This window comes from Strix aluco, chromosome 4 (genome assembly GCF_031877795.1).
Source record: "Strix aluco isolate bStrAlu1 chromosome 4, bStrAlu1.hap1, whole genome shotgun sequence".
Lineage (NCBI taxonomy): Eukaryota > Metazoa > Chordata > Aves > Strigiformes > Strigidae > Strix > Strix aluco.
The window spans coordinates 79,454,842-79,468,623 of record NC_133934.1 but is presented as its reverse complement, the minus strand read 5'-3'; the positions used below and the strand labels follow the sequence as shown (position 1 = coordinate 79,468,623).

At 44.9% G+C, this 13,782-nt stretch overlaps 1 protein-coding gene across 5 annotated transcripts in view; it reads right to left on the bottom strand.

Annotated features, from left to right (window-relative positions):
• The window catches only part of GAB1 (GRB2 associated binding protein 1), a 101,056-nt gene extending 90,317 nt beyond the window's left edge, over positions 1-10,739 (bottom strand). Inside the window, exon 1 of one of the 5 annotated variants that reach the window (XM_074823730.1) lies at positions 10,028-10,739. In XM_074823730.1, coding sequence (XP_074679831.1) covers positions 10,028-10,099 — 72 coding nt within the window. In that variant the 5' untranslated portion in view covers positions 10,100-10,739. Of the gene's footprint in view, positions 1-4,972; positions 5,093-10,027 lie in introns of those variants that run through there. The other 4 variants (XM_074823734.1, XM_074823733.1, XM_074823735.1 and 1 more) reach the window with 4 other exon arrangements.
• Between the last annotated feature and the right edge of the window lie 3,043 nt (positions 10,740-13,782).

Here is a 13,782-nt window from a genome sequence, read left to right as displayed (position 1 = left end):
GAATGCTACTCTTCACTTTACATCTTCCCCCTGCCCCATTTCTCCCTTCCCTCCCCAAAACTCCAGAGAGGCAAAAACCGGTTTTATCTTAGTACTGACTGACTCCTGAAAGAATATAACTGTGTTCTGCCTGCTGACAGACCTTTAGTAGTTAAGAGTAACAAGTTATTTTTCATAGTGCTGACAAGCTTATGCAATTTAACTTCATTTGTGCACAAAGACAACTGTATTAGATAGGTCATAACTACAAGCATGACATGACCTCAGCTTTGAGCTTTAAGGGCATTATTTCACACTGAGTAACAAGTCATTAGACTGCAAAACTTATCCACGTAGCATGATGCAAATAATTTCAGCAATAATTGTGTAGAAACAGTAAATGGGAATGCATTAGAACATGCAAGATACAGGAAGATACACTTACTGTTATACCTTATACCTACTCTCGCACTTCTTTACGTTATCTCCCTTAGCAACAGGATTTTGTAAACAAAAAGTTTATCTAATGCCACCACGTATAACACATAACTGGATGAAACATGTCTTAAACGAAGAGCACCACAAGAAATCATGGGATTGTATGACAAGTTATATATTCAACAGGGATAAGTTTTTGTCAGTTTGTGGCTTGTATCTCTGATCAAGTTCATATAGATCACTACCTTCTAGGAAAGCAGAATTGCCAGATTAGGTCACATCCATAGCCCACCTCTGACACTTCCCGCACATCAGCAGAACTAGGAAAAGACTGGATCGCATAGGCGAACCAAAGGAACCGGTTACAATGTGACATTTTAGAAGTCTCCTCTTATCACACCCCAGACCTCCAAGCACTCACGCTTACAGCTGGGGGATTCTCTCCAAGCCCCCTGGAATCTCCTGCATTCCCGACGTGGACACCACATGGCAGAGCGCTGCCTCATCTATCCTGGGAAACTCCAGCCACTCCTGTTTCAAACTGCACTCCATACCCTCCCCACTTTTTTAAAATAAAATTGAACTACACAAGGACAAATTGCCAATTGACCTCAAGTCCATGCGTTACTTTGACATCCTCCTTCTTAGCTGTTTCTTGATAAAAAGAACACAATGACAATCCTTACAATAACCACTATGAGCATCAGAGAAATTATCCCCACCACTTCTTTCTTAATTTTCAGTGTTTGCTGGGAAGGGGCAGGCTTTCTGTCAGTATTTCACCATATTTTTAAAGATCACAAATATTTATATGCTTTTTTTAAAAAAATCATAACTGTTTGCTAGATTCTGTGTATAGACTTCAGAGTTCATCAAGATTAACAATTGCTCACATGCTCTACACAAACTGGTTTCAAAAAGCAGTCCTTCCAAAGCATCAATCCTCCCCTGCAGCATCCCAAAGCCAGGCGCAGCTTCTTTACCACATCTGATCCTGCTTAAGAATCTACATGGAAACACAAACGTCAGAAAACTATAAAAGAAGCATGCATTAAGTGTGAATGGGAACATTTGTCTAGCACATTACGTGACTCAGTGCAGTTATTCTTCATACAAAAGGAAAACGACAAACTGATACATTTTCAGAATTGCTTTTTTTATATATATGGGTATCATTCCATTTTGATACTTAAAATCAATTTTTCATCTGATATCATGTGTATTTACCCTTTTAATAACTCTCCCAAATGGACTGTAATTCTTGTGTGTTGATTGCATCAAAGGTCTATTTGAAGGCAGGGGTATTAACTGTGTTTGAATAGCTTCCTGTATTCTTATTCCATACCCCAAATCTAATCCTGTGAACTCCTACTGTCAGCAATAAACACCTACAGAACGTTTATTTTGTTTTTAAATCCCAAGCCCCAGACAACATCGAAAAACAAACGTTGGTTTTCCTTTTTTTTTCCCCCCTTTTCTTTTGAGGCAGAAGTCCTGAAGAGCTTGGCGGTAACTCTAACCCAAGAGAGAGGAACGTGCTGGCCTGCACCACTGAAACCCATCGCATTCCTCCTGGGGTGGAGACAGGCTTACCCCGGAGGAAGGCAGGCAGCAGATCTGCCATCACCCTGCCCCAAGGCTGGCTGTGCTGGAAAGTGGGTGGGGAAGCAGATTTAGCGTGTGACAGCCACTATCTCCACTGTCACGAAGGGTTTATCTGGCCTTGTTTTCACTTATAAAGCAGCAGGACAACCCACACATGACCAGTTAGCTGGCTGGAAAACAAGCAAAGAGACAAGGTGGCTTTTCTCCTGCTCGGCAAGGTCACCCCAATACCGTGCCGCCAGCCACAGCCACGGGCCTTGCCTGCACATAGCCCAACGTGGAGGCTCCTCATCTGAGCTAGCCAGCATGTGGCAGAAGACAAAAATTACCTCCTTTTTAAAAGCAGAGAAGGCAAAGCTTTCTTCTGGCTTCCTAGAAATTCTCAGAGAAAAGAACAAGGACAGCTCCTGAAAAAAGCATCTTTTTTGAAAAAAAATCACTCCACCAATAAATTGCTGTACAAAATAAGAACAAACAAAACCTTTTCATTTAATTCAGTTCTTGACGTGAGACCTAAACTCAGCTGTCCAGAATTGACAAGCTGGTATACTAATTTGGCACAGTTTTACAGCAGAATTATCAACTCTTTTTCATGGTATGTTTTCACACAAAATTATTTGTATTATTATGTACAGTAATACACAAGTCATATGGACATAACTGCCTGACTTTTTTTAATTATATGTTGTTATAACAACAGTTTCAAGAAAGACAACTATCATGTTGTCACTTACCCCAAATAGCTGCCTGAAATAAAAAAGGAAAAATGTGTCACCATAGCCTCAGGGAGTTTAATCCTAAAGTTATAATTTTGGTGCATAAAATGCAATGAAATATATTCCTTCTCCTCAGTTAAAGAAAAAAAAAGAAAGATATGGCTAGAGAGGTCAACACTTAATTCAGTCTCATCTCACAGAAAGTTACCTTACAAACATTTCCCTACTAGATACTGCTAAGGAAAGAGTCAGATACTACATAACATGAGATTACTTTTTACAATTAAAAGCTGTGTGGCATGTTCCAAAGAGCCTCAAAAGTTGATAATGAGAAACAAAACTTTTGTCAACAGCTGGAAGCAAGACCAGGCACAAAAACCAGACTACGTAACCTTTTATTGGAAGCCAGTTTTGGGTGTTTTTTTTTAAAAAAAGATCAAAAATACAACTAGCATATTGCACTGTGCAATATTTACAAAGCTAACACTGTTTGTACAACTATGAACACTTTTCCTAAAGCAAACAAGACAGGGAATTCATAAAAGAGTAACTGCAATAGCCTAATCAAGAATTGATAAAGGGGGAATTGAGAATAAACAATACTTTATTTCAGTCTGGAGATGGCAGAATCCTCCCCCCAAAAAAAGAAAGAAAAATGTAGTACTGCCTTAGAAATACTTGTTTGTACATACAAGGAGCTAAAATCACATTGGAGTCACTAAACCAGCAGCAAATTACATCGGACTAACAATATTCACCTGTACACAACACGTACCTGCCTTGACAAGATTATCCCTTTCTGTCTGATCTTTCTGCCTGCCTTGCTCAAGTAATTTGCATGACATAAGGTCTGTCCCTCCTAATGAAATACTGCAATTAAATTGCAACAGTTGAAATTGCTTCTATTGGCAATAAAATGATTAGTCATTGAAGCACGGAAAATTTTAAGGTCATTTTGAAAAAGTCTGAAGAAGTGTGTTACTGCAACATTACAAAAGAAGTTGGAATGAAAAAAACTAAGGAGGAGCATCTTTGCTTTATGTTTACTTGCTCTATGTTGAAACAAAACTTGCACCTCATCAGCTGTATTCCCCTTCTTAATTTAAGAGAATATTTCACCCAATATAGTTTGGTGACATCTATTTTTAGACTAGAAAAAGGTGATAGCAAGGCTTAAGATGCATGAGATACCCAAACCAGAGCTACCTACAATACACAGAATTACTCTCTCCCTTAAAATTACTACATTTTGAATCACTAATGTTCCTTTCACTTTTTGCCAAGAGTTTTGTCAAAGTCGTGAGCTAAATGTAATGGGAAATAAACGTGTTCTAAATGTCCATATGAGATTACATTTGATTCTAATCATGCGATCCAAAAGTCATGTCCAAAAAAAAAAAAAACACAACCCCAACCCCATCCCTCAGAAGTGTCCAAACCATCATTCCAAGGACTTTTAAATTTTAAAGAGAAAGAAAATTACACTGGAAACAGTTTTATGTCTGACACTTTCCTCTCTCTAAATAAGGAACTGTTGAATAGAAAAAAAGATGAATGAAAATGAAAGGATTATCTCTCATTTGAAAGACCGATCTGGTCAACCAAAGGCCTCCAGAATTAATGCTCATTTTGACAGTCAAGGCCTATACGTTTGTTGGGTAGTTGGTTTTTTTAAGCTAAACCGTCCAATAAAAACATTCTTTTCTCAATATATTTTCAAACAGCTGCTTTGGGCTCACGATTAAGAGGCATGCCAAACAGGGTCATCTGCGTATAACTGGAAGTTAAATTCACGGTATTTCATTATTTCCTCTGGTTAGTACATATGTTGCTTATACTGAATGTTCAATGCTGCAAGACTTTGTGCATACATGGAGGAGTAGCCACTATGCAGCATCAAGGAAGTGGGAGACATTAATCTTTTTCCCACTTCCTCACCCTGCTCCCTGTTAGTTCTTCAATGAATTGTAATCCCTCATGATTAGCTGCACCAAATCTTATTAACGCACCTACTAAAAGACAGAAGCATAGTGAAAGGGTATCCACGAGCTGCTATACATCCAACTGAGAATGATCTTCACCATCACAAAAAGTCAAAATTTGACTATTTCCTCACCTCTCAGCTATTATGGTACCAAATGAAGGGTTGTTATTTTACAGCTGTTAAGAAAAATTGTTCACATCAAGAAACATCTTTAGAATACCTGGCTTATTTCGTACGTCCAGTACTTTACCTGCACTTCAAGAGGAATGGGACAATTTCTGTTACTTGAGTCTCCAACTCTCCTATGTACACTAAGAAAAAAAGAATTCAAGCAGTTCAGGCACTGTCTGACCATCCAAGCTCAGAAACATTTAAATTAACAGTGTACATCAGCATGGTATACTACATGAAAATTAGAATAACTAGCGGAAGATACTTCTCTTATTTAGTATATGCATATTAGACTTCTTAATCTGTTTTATATACTGTCATCTGCTCTTACCCTCTGAAACCATCCACTGGTAGTTAATTCAGAGCGTACACTATAGGTCAAGCACTAGGAATGCTGTAGCTTTTGCAGCAAAGTCAACACCAGCTCCTAATGTCCTGTCAAAGATGATAAATACTTGTACAATGAGTTCCATGCTCCCCAAGCAAGACTCACAAACAGCAAGCTTAGGAGGTAGGTATACACCCAAAGTCATACCCAAGATCGTTTGAGCATCTTCAGTCGGCACACAAAACAACGCAACTTCCTTCAACAAAAACATTAAGTTCAGTCATGCTTTCAAATTCATGGTTCAGGGTTTACTAACCCATGCTTAAAAATATCAAAATTCAAAATACTGGTTCCTGAACAGTGCATAGCAGGAGGGAAGGGACAGACTTCCTTCCAGAAGGAACGGTTTCTGCACAAACACCAACTCCTGCAAGGTCTTCAGCAACTCCTGGAGGAGCACAAGCACAACCAAGTTCAGAATATTAAGATGTCACATAATGTTACTTGATTACACTCATCTGTCTTGAGTTAACTTGACCCAGCTCTACAGGGACAGCACTGAATGATGTCAAACAAGCTCATCTTGGTTTTTTTCTGTAAACCAACTGGCTTCTTGAATTTGCTCACTACGCTGATGCAAGATCACAAAAAAGCTTTAACACAAACAGGTGCCTTCCAGAAAAAGGGCTTTTGTCAGGCACTGCAGCTTTTACCAGATTACAACTATTCTGCTGAATAAAACATTTCTTAACACCATTACATATCTTAGCACGTTTAAGTATTACTCAAGACAGAAGAGGCACCTATGTGATTAGTGCCAAAGAGCAACTGCCAAATAAAACCACAGTAAAATATTCCACTTCTATTACTTTTGTACCTATACCGCCTGAGCCTATAGTCCAAACATCAATAACTAGCTATTTAATAGTCTGGCACTTCTTTAGCACCATCTACAATTGGGAACATTAGAATAAGTAAGAGGATGCCATATGTAGCCTCGTCTGAATTTTATCAGTGACCCTTATGTCCTGGAGAGATCAAGCCTATTTCTCATTTTTAAACTCTTTGTTTTTAAATAATTAAACACACAATCAATAGGAACAGTCAAACAACCACGGGAATTTTAGTATTAATGACATCAAAGTGAAGGTTTCCTAAATTACTTTCAAAATCATCTTATGAACTCTCCTAAGTACAGGGAAGCCTAACAGATGCAGAAAAATCTGAACCAACTTACCCCAAAAAGTGTTTTCTCCTGTACCAATATCGTTTATGCAAGAAGGTTTTGATGAAGTCTTTTATCAAATAAAATGTATTTCACTCTAAGTGGGACATGTTAGAATACTGAGAATTACTATATTACATCAATAGACTTTCTACAGACCAGTTCCATAAACCAACCCTCAATGCTAAAATCCCGATTTTAAGCACATCCAGTTGTCATGCTGAGCCCTAGCCATCCCCCAGACAAAAGCGTAGTAGTTCTAGGAGGGAATTTAGAAGACTTATTCCCATTCCCTCAAGCTTTTCTCCGTTGCTTTACCAAGGACAGCTGTGTTTAAATATCTGGTGGTTTCTTAGTATAATGGCAGTAAAAAATCCTATATGCTGCTACCACAAAGAATCAGCTATTTTAACTGGCACGTGCACAGCAGAGCTGCAGCGTAGCAGAAAGCCATGAAGCCAAGGTTTACTACGACTTTTTAAAAGACAGATGGGGAGAAAGGGGCTTTCCAATCACATCTTTAAAAATAAGGGGACTAGAGCAGTCAAAGTACAGTAAGTTAAGGTAAGGGCATAAACATTTGCAGAGTTGAAGGCAACAGAACAAGTGAGGGAAAAAAACAATAGAGAGGGTAGCAGAAGCTGAGAAATTTAGCAGTCCTCCACCCCTATGCACAAGCGAGTTCTTTCATGTACTCGTGCAGCCACAGCATGGGCTGCGGAGTCCTGTGCAGGTTTTAGCCCCAGCTCCTTTCCCATTCTCCTCTACTAAATCCACATCCTCATCTTGGAACCCCAGCTGACACCAAAAGTTACTTGTATTTTCCTGAGACCTGCTGCTGGAAACGACCAGTCTATTCCAGCAAACAAACTGTTCTGAATACCAGCTCCAGGGAACCAACAGGTGCCAGTGGTTATCAGAAAGTTTCTTTCGTACCAAAACCACATGAACAAGACATGAAAACAGGATTCCTTTTAAGGGGGGGAAAAAAGACACCCATGGCAATAAGGCATATATTCAAGGAAATCTGATTTTTCCACCTGCAGGACAGGGTTATTGGGTTTTCTTCTTTTTTTAGCCTCAAAATGATTGTAAGATAGCTTTAATACCGCGTCCAACTGTTTCAAACTAAAAATTGAAGTCCCTGTGAAACACATGTCTATGTACTAGCTTCAAAGTGCTCCTTTTCACCCTTCCTAAGAACTGAAACCATATTTAACTGCAATTTCAGACTTTTTATCTCCCTTCCCAGATGGTAACCTGGGTTTGCCCCAACACTTGCATGCAAAAAGTAATAGAGCGTGAAGTTACAATTTTCCATATATATATGTGAAAAGTATGCGTTGCAGAAAAGCAGTTTCCTACTGAAATCACTTTCCCATCTTTTCGTCTGATGCAGCCTCTTGAAATATCACCAGTATAAAATACAGCTTTAAAAAACACAGCTCTTCTGCGCCTTCGCCTGAGTGTGGAATTACAGAGAGCATAAGCCAACACTTCAATCAGTGCACTCAGTTAAAGTTCACCGTCTTAAGTACGTCAACTTTTTGTTTGCTTGAAGATGGCGATCACGATGTCAAGGTCACTTTTAGGTCTTTGAAGTGAGCGCGAACCTTCAGCCTACAACTGATCAGGCACTACAGACAAGCAGGAGGAATTTTACTTTACGTCCTCCTTTTATACAAGCAGAAAACAGTCTAAAACAGCAGGCAAGACTTAAACTTACAGCCTTATGGCCTACAGTGCATGAAGATGCTAAACCAAGTCATGCTCATACAAGCTTGCTGGACTACCACTCCGATACTCTGCCTCCTCAAAAAGCAGATCCCCCTTTCAAGTAAAAATTAAGGAATTACTTCGTTAGGACGGGGAAACCACTTGATCAACGCTGCAGTCAGGGTTCTCCCCTCAACGATTCTGATGTTATTCCAATATGGAAGTAGAGCTATAAATACACTGACGGGGCAGTTACGTGGAAAAAAGCTAGCACATTTAGGGACTGCTTTATGGTATCGATTTAGGAGGGCAAACTCTTGATTACAACTCTGTCCATTAACAGACAGCGTCACTGCACGCAATTTAGAGTTTGAGCGGGAAACTTATTCAAACTTTAAAAATACTAATACTGCTCTTAATTCCTACACATGGGTAAAGCAGCATCCTGTGAATATACCCATACACACAGAGGATCAGACAAAGATACAGCCCACATCCAGTTCAGCAGGGAAGCACAGCCCTGCCATGACCCATCAGGACATTCTCTTTGCAAGTCTGATCCTGCGCTCTTCGCACGAACAGGATTTTTGCCATTGGGAACCAGAGAACGGGCTATCCCAAATATTATTTTTTCATTTAAGAAGAGTCTCATTTCACCGATTTCCTGGCATTTATAAAATTGTCTGTAACAGCAACAGCTCTTCGAGAAGCGGTTGTTAATCGCTAACAGATGAAAATAACACGGTCACATTAAGACACACTCACAGACTCTCAAACGAATCTGAAGGTTTGGCTGCTTAAAAGAAAAAAAAGAAAAAAACCACTGATAACTGCAAAGGCCGTTTCTATTTAAATACCACTTAACTGGCTAAATGAAGATTAAGGAAAAAAAAAAAAGAAAAATAAAAAACCAGCAGGCCCAACATTTTGTACCAATGACACAGATGCAGTGAAGCGGCCCCGGGTGCCAACGGGCAAGGGCTCAGCAGAGATGACTCCTGGCATCACCCCTTCCTCCTACGTGACCTGACAGCCTCTCCGCCAGCACCGCTGCGGCCCTGTCACGAAATCTGCCCTCTCAGCAAACGCGCTCCATTTTCCTGCGAACTCAGTGTCAGCCCCGCTACAGCCTCTGCTAACGTATTTACTTCTGAGCAACAGCAAGGCTGAACTTCACGTTGGAAAAAGGCACTTTTCGTGCAACTCCCTCCTCTATTTCCCCCCCCCCGGCCCTTTTTTTTTTTTTCCTCGGTGGAGAGGGCTCCGGTCCCAAGGGCAAAGCCCCCCCCCCATCCCCGGCCCCAGCGGGGAGGGCTGCCGGGGCATCCCCGGCTCCCGCCGTCTCCGGGCCAACAGCCCCGGCTGCTCTCCCGCCGGGAACCGCTTTCGGGCCGCCGCACCGAGCCCAGTTACCGGGCGCCCCCCGCCCTCCCCATCGGTCAGGCACCAGCACCGGGACGGCAAGTGTTTACGTTTAAAAATACATCTATACCGAGCCCGGATCCAAAGGGAAGACGGAAAACTCCGCCCCCCTCCCTCTCCCGACTCCCTCGGAAAGGCGATAAAAGCAGGGCTGAAACATCTGACCGCTCGGCGCTTCTTTTTTTTAAGGGAAAAAATAAAAAGAGGGGGGAAAGAAAAAAGAAGAAAAAAAAAAAGAGAGAAAACAAAGAGTCGGGAAGCCCCACGGGACGCACCGGGCAGCAGTCCCGGCCGAAACGGGGAGGCGGCCGCCGCCGGGCCCGGCCGGGAGGGACCGTGCGAGGAGGCCGGGCCGGGCCGGGCGGGCGCGGGGAGCCCCGCCGCGGGGGAAGCGGGGAGGGAGGGAGGGGGAGCGCGGACCGCGAGTGGGAGCGGGCACTCACGTAGCGTTTCAACTTCTTCTCCGGTGGGGACTTTCGGAGCCAGCCCGAGCAGACCACCTCCCCGCCGCTCATGGCTGGGCCGCCTGCCCGCCGGGGCAGTCCTCCTCCTCCTCCTCCTCCGGCGGCGGCAGCAGCGCCCGGGCCGGGCCGAGGGAGCCCCGAGCCGCAGCGGCAGCACCGCGCCCGCTCCGGCCTCCCGGGGCTGCGGGGCGAGAGGGAGCGGGGTGTGTGTGTGTGTGTGTGTGTGTGTGTGTGTGTCTCTCACGCACAACAACCAGCCGGAGCGGGGCTGAGGCGGGAGGTTCCCCCCTTCCTCCTCCTCCTCCTGCTCGCCGCCGAGTCACACGAACATCGGGAGAGACGACAGGGGCGGCCGCCGCCCCGCCGCAACTTCGGCTCCGGCGTCCCGGGGCAGGATCCAGCCACCGCCCCGCGTCGGTGGCACCGCCCCCCGCGCCGCCGGGACCCTCCCGCCGGGGAAGGGCCGCGGGGGGCTTCCCTTCCCCTCCCCTCGCCCCGACGCCGCCGGGCCGAGCTCAGCGCCGGCCGCCGCGGCTGCCCGGGCTCGCTCCTTCCCCTTCCTCCTCCCCCTGCGCCGGGAGGAGGGGATCGCCCAGCGCTCCTGCCTCCTTCGCCTTCACCTCCGCGGAGGACGGGGGGGGTAGCGGCTGGCTCCAACCCCGGGCCGGGTCCCCTCCCTCCCGGCGAGCGTGGGAGGGGTTTACCCCGGTATTCACGGCGTCGTGTGTTCCCCCCAGCCCCCCCAACCCACTTTTCCCCACGGCCACCCGAACGGCGGCGGCACCTCCCCGCCCCGTCCCGCCCCAGCGCCGCCCCGAGCGGAGGAGCCACGGCGCGGCGGCTCCCCCCGAAACTCCGCCGGAGCCTTTTCAAACAACAAGGGCCGGGAGGGAGAAGAGGGAGAGGAGGCGGGAGGGGGGGGGGGGGGGGGGGAACGGCGCTTCCCAGAGGGATCCTGGGAGCTGTAGTCGGCGGGGACTGCGGCGGCGCGGCCCTCGGAAGGGCGGGGAGGGGAGGGGAGGGGAGGGGAGGGGAGGGGAGGGGAGGGACGGGGCCGCCGTTAGCCGGCGGAAGAGAAAGAGGGTGAGGGACGGACCCCGACCCGCCGCCCCAAACCCGCCTTGGGGGGGGGGATTGGTTTCTTTTCAGGTCCGAAGGATAGGGCTGCGAAGCGGGTGGGGATATGAAAATCGCGGCCGAAATGGTGATTCTTTGAAACCCATTGCAGAATTGGAGATGGGGGGGGGGGACGGGGACACGGAAAAACAACGCCAAAAGCCCTATAAAAACTGCATGAAAAACAACTCGTCAAAAGTAAACTCCTCTTAGCGAGTCTGAAACTGCCTTAGCAAGAGTAAAGAAAAATAAATGATTAAAAAGTTTAAAATGCCAGCTGAGCTGCTGTCCCGTCCGGAGCCAGCCCCCGGCCCGGGGGGGCGATGGCGCTTCCCTACCGAGAAGCTGCAGCGAGGGACCGGCCCGGGGCAACCGGCATTGGGTGTGTTAGTGGGGGGAACCGTCGGAAGGATTTTAAATCCCCCCTGGAATAACCAGCGCCCACCCGCGTGGGTGCACCCCCCTGCAGGACCCCCCACCCCACCCCGAGCCCCTCAGCTCCGCCCTTCTCTAGGGAAAACCCACCAAAAAAAAAAAAAAAATATGAATCGAGTCTCGACTGCTCGTGCCTGCTTAGTGATCCGCGGCACTTGCGGTATTATTACTATTTAAGTGACGTGTCGGTGGGCTCGGAGGCTGCCCCCCTGGGAAAGGGCCGTAGCTCCCGGTGCCGGGGGGCGGCGGGGATCGCCTCCAGCCGGCACAACGCCGCGGGCACCGGGAGGGGGGCTCCCCTCACCCCCCTTTTCCTCCGAGCTGAGGGCCGGGCGGTGAGAACCTCGGGGCAAGGCTTTCTGGTCTGCGCACAGATAAAGACCCCCAAAATAAACAAACAAACAAACAAAAAGTGATATATATGCAGGGCGACCTAAAACACTATTCAATTAAAAAGGAAAGACCGTACTCATTCAGCATCTCCGCTGTTGGTGCTGTCTCTTCCACTCTGTCAGAAAAGATCTCCAAATAAAGATATTCTCTTTTTTTAAAAAAAAAAAATATTTTGTTTTTACAGATCACTTAACTGCAGGCCTGTGGCATGGGACCGCTGGGGTAGTTGTTAGCACCGGTGCTCTTCCACTGCAGAGAAATAGTCCCCCTAGTGTGCTGTTGTTGAAGGGAGCACTGCGATGCTGCGATGTATTGCGTTAAAAAGTTACAAAGCACAGGCTGTAGCGTTTTAACAGGGGCATTTGCAGAAATCACGGGAAAAATAAAGGTGAAAGCCTAGAGACATTAAAATCAGTGCATCAATTTCACCATAACTCTTTTCACAATAATTGTGACTATTCAGCACTAAGAGAAAGCTCATCAAAGAAGATATTTTGCCAAAAACATTTGAAAAAAAGAAAAACGGTGAATGTTGGCCTTTACTAATATCAAAAGTGCATAAATCCTAACATCCAAACCATCCTCACGTACATTTCTGCTCATCATTTCAGCTGCCTCAGTGGGGCTATTGGGAAGAGTTAAAAAAGTGATTTGATGCGTGCGGTTGGTAAGCATGAACTCAAATTGTACTGTTAGCTTTAGATTTCAAGCTGGATTTCAGTATAGCTCTTTTGTTTAAACCACTAATACCACTGTTTAAGAATCTCAATATTTGAGATTATCCAAGTGTGAGGTAAGACCGCGAAAGATTCCAGTTTCCCTTAGAAACCTGGAGACAATTTAATACCATCAGAGCAAGAACATGTAGAATCAGTGTGAAATTACTAAAAATGCCATTGGCATTAGGGTGTTGTAGCATGATCCAATGGTTCATTTAAATCTCATTAATTAACCCGTGTCTTGAGGGCTAATCAAAGAAAGCCAGAGTCTTTTGGCTTAAGCAGACTCTATGGAGGCACCGACCAAACAAGTTATCTGGCCCAAAGACACAAAATTGTCCCTCAGGTCAAATTTCAAAACATTACATTTGTATTTTAAAACACGCTGAAACCAGTGTCAGCCTGGAGTCCAGCATTAGTTTTCATATATTTGTCATATATTTGTTTGTCAATTCATTTTCTTGAAAATAGCTATCCAGAGACAGATTTTGTGTGTGGGTTTCAGCCCTGCCATATAATGATAAATCATAGGTTAGGGTAAAGGAGTTAATGTCAAGAATAGTGATAAATAATAAGGAATGAAAACTGCTTTTTAGACCATACCTTGTTGTTAAGGATAATGACAAGCTCCAACAATGGACATAAAAATGATTTATTGGATTGTTGAACTGAAGAAAACAGAATACATCAAAGAAAGATTTCCAAATGACTAGCTAAGATGTTGTCTGGTGGACTGCTCCCTTTCTAGTCCTGGCAGTAGTTTTCTTTTTCTGGTCTCAACCGTTTGAGTTGCCCATTCACAGTTCCACCGGTGCTTTCACTAATCATCTCAAGAGAGGCCTGCACGTAGCTGTACCTCTCTTCCCAAGTAAATGAACAGCTAGCAAACCCGAGAATATTAATACTGTGGATTTCTGCGTGTAACCAGCAATGCTCTGCAGTTCATAATTTAGATACCCTGTATTAGGGTAAACCGAAGCAATTAAGAACACTAATGAAATGCATAAACAGCACAATATTTAGGTCTGACTCTTAGCATCTGTGTATTTACAGCTGTAAAACTGTCTATGA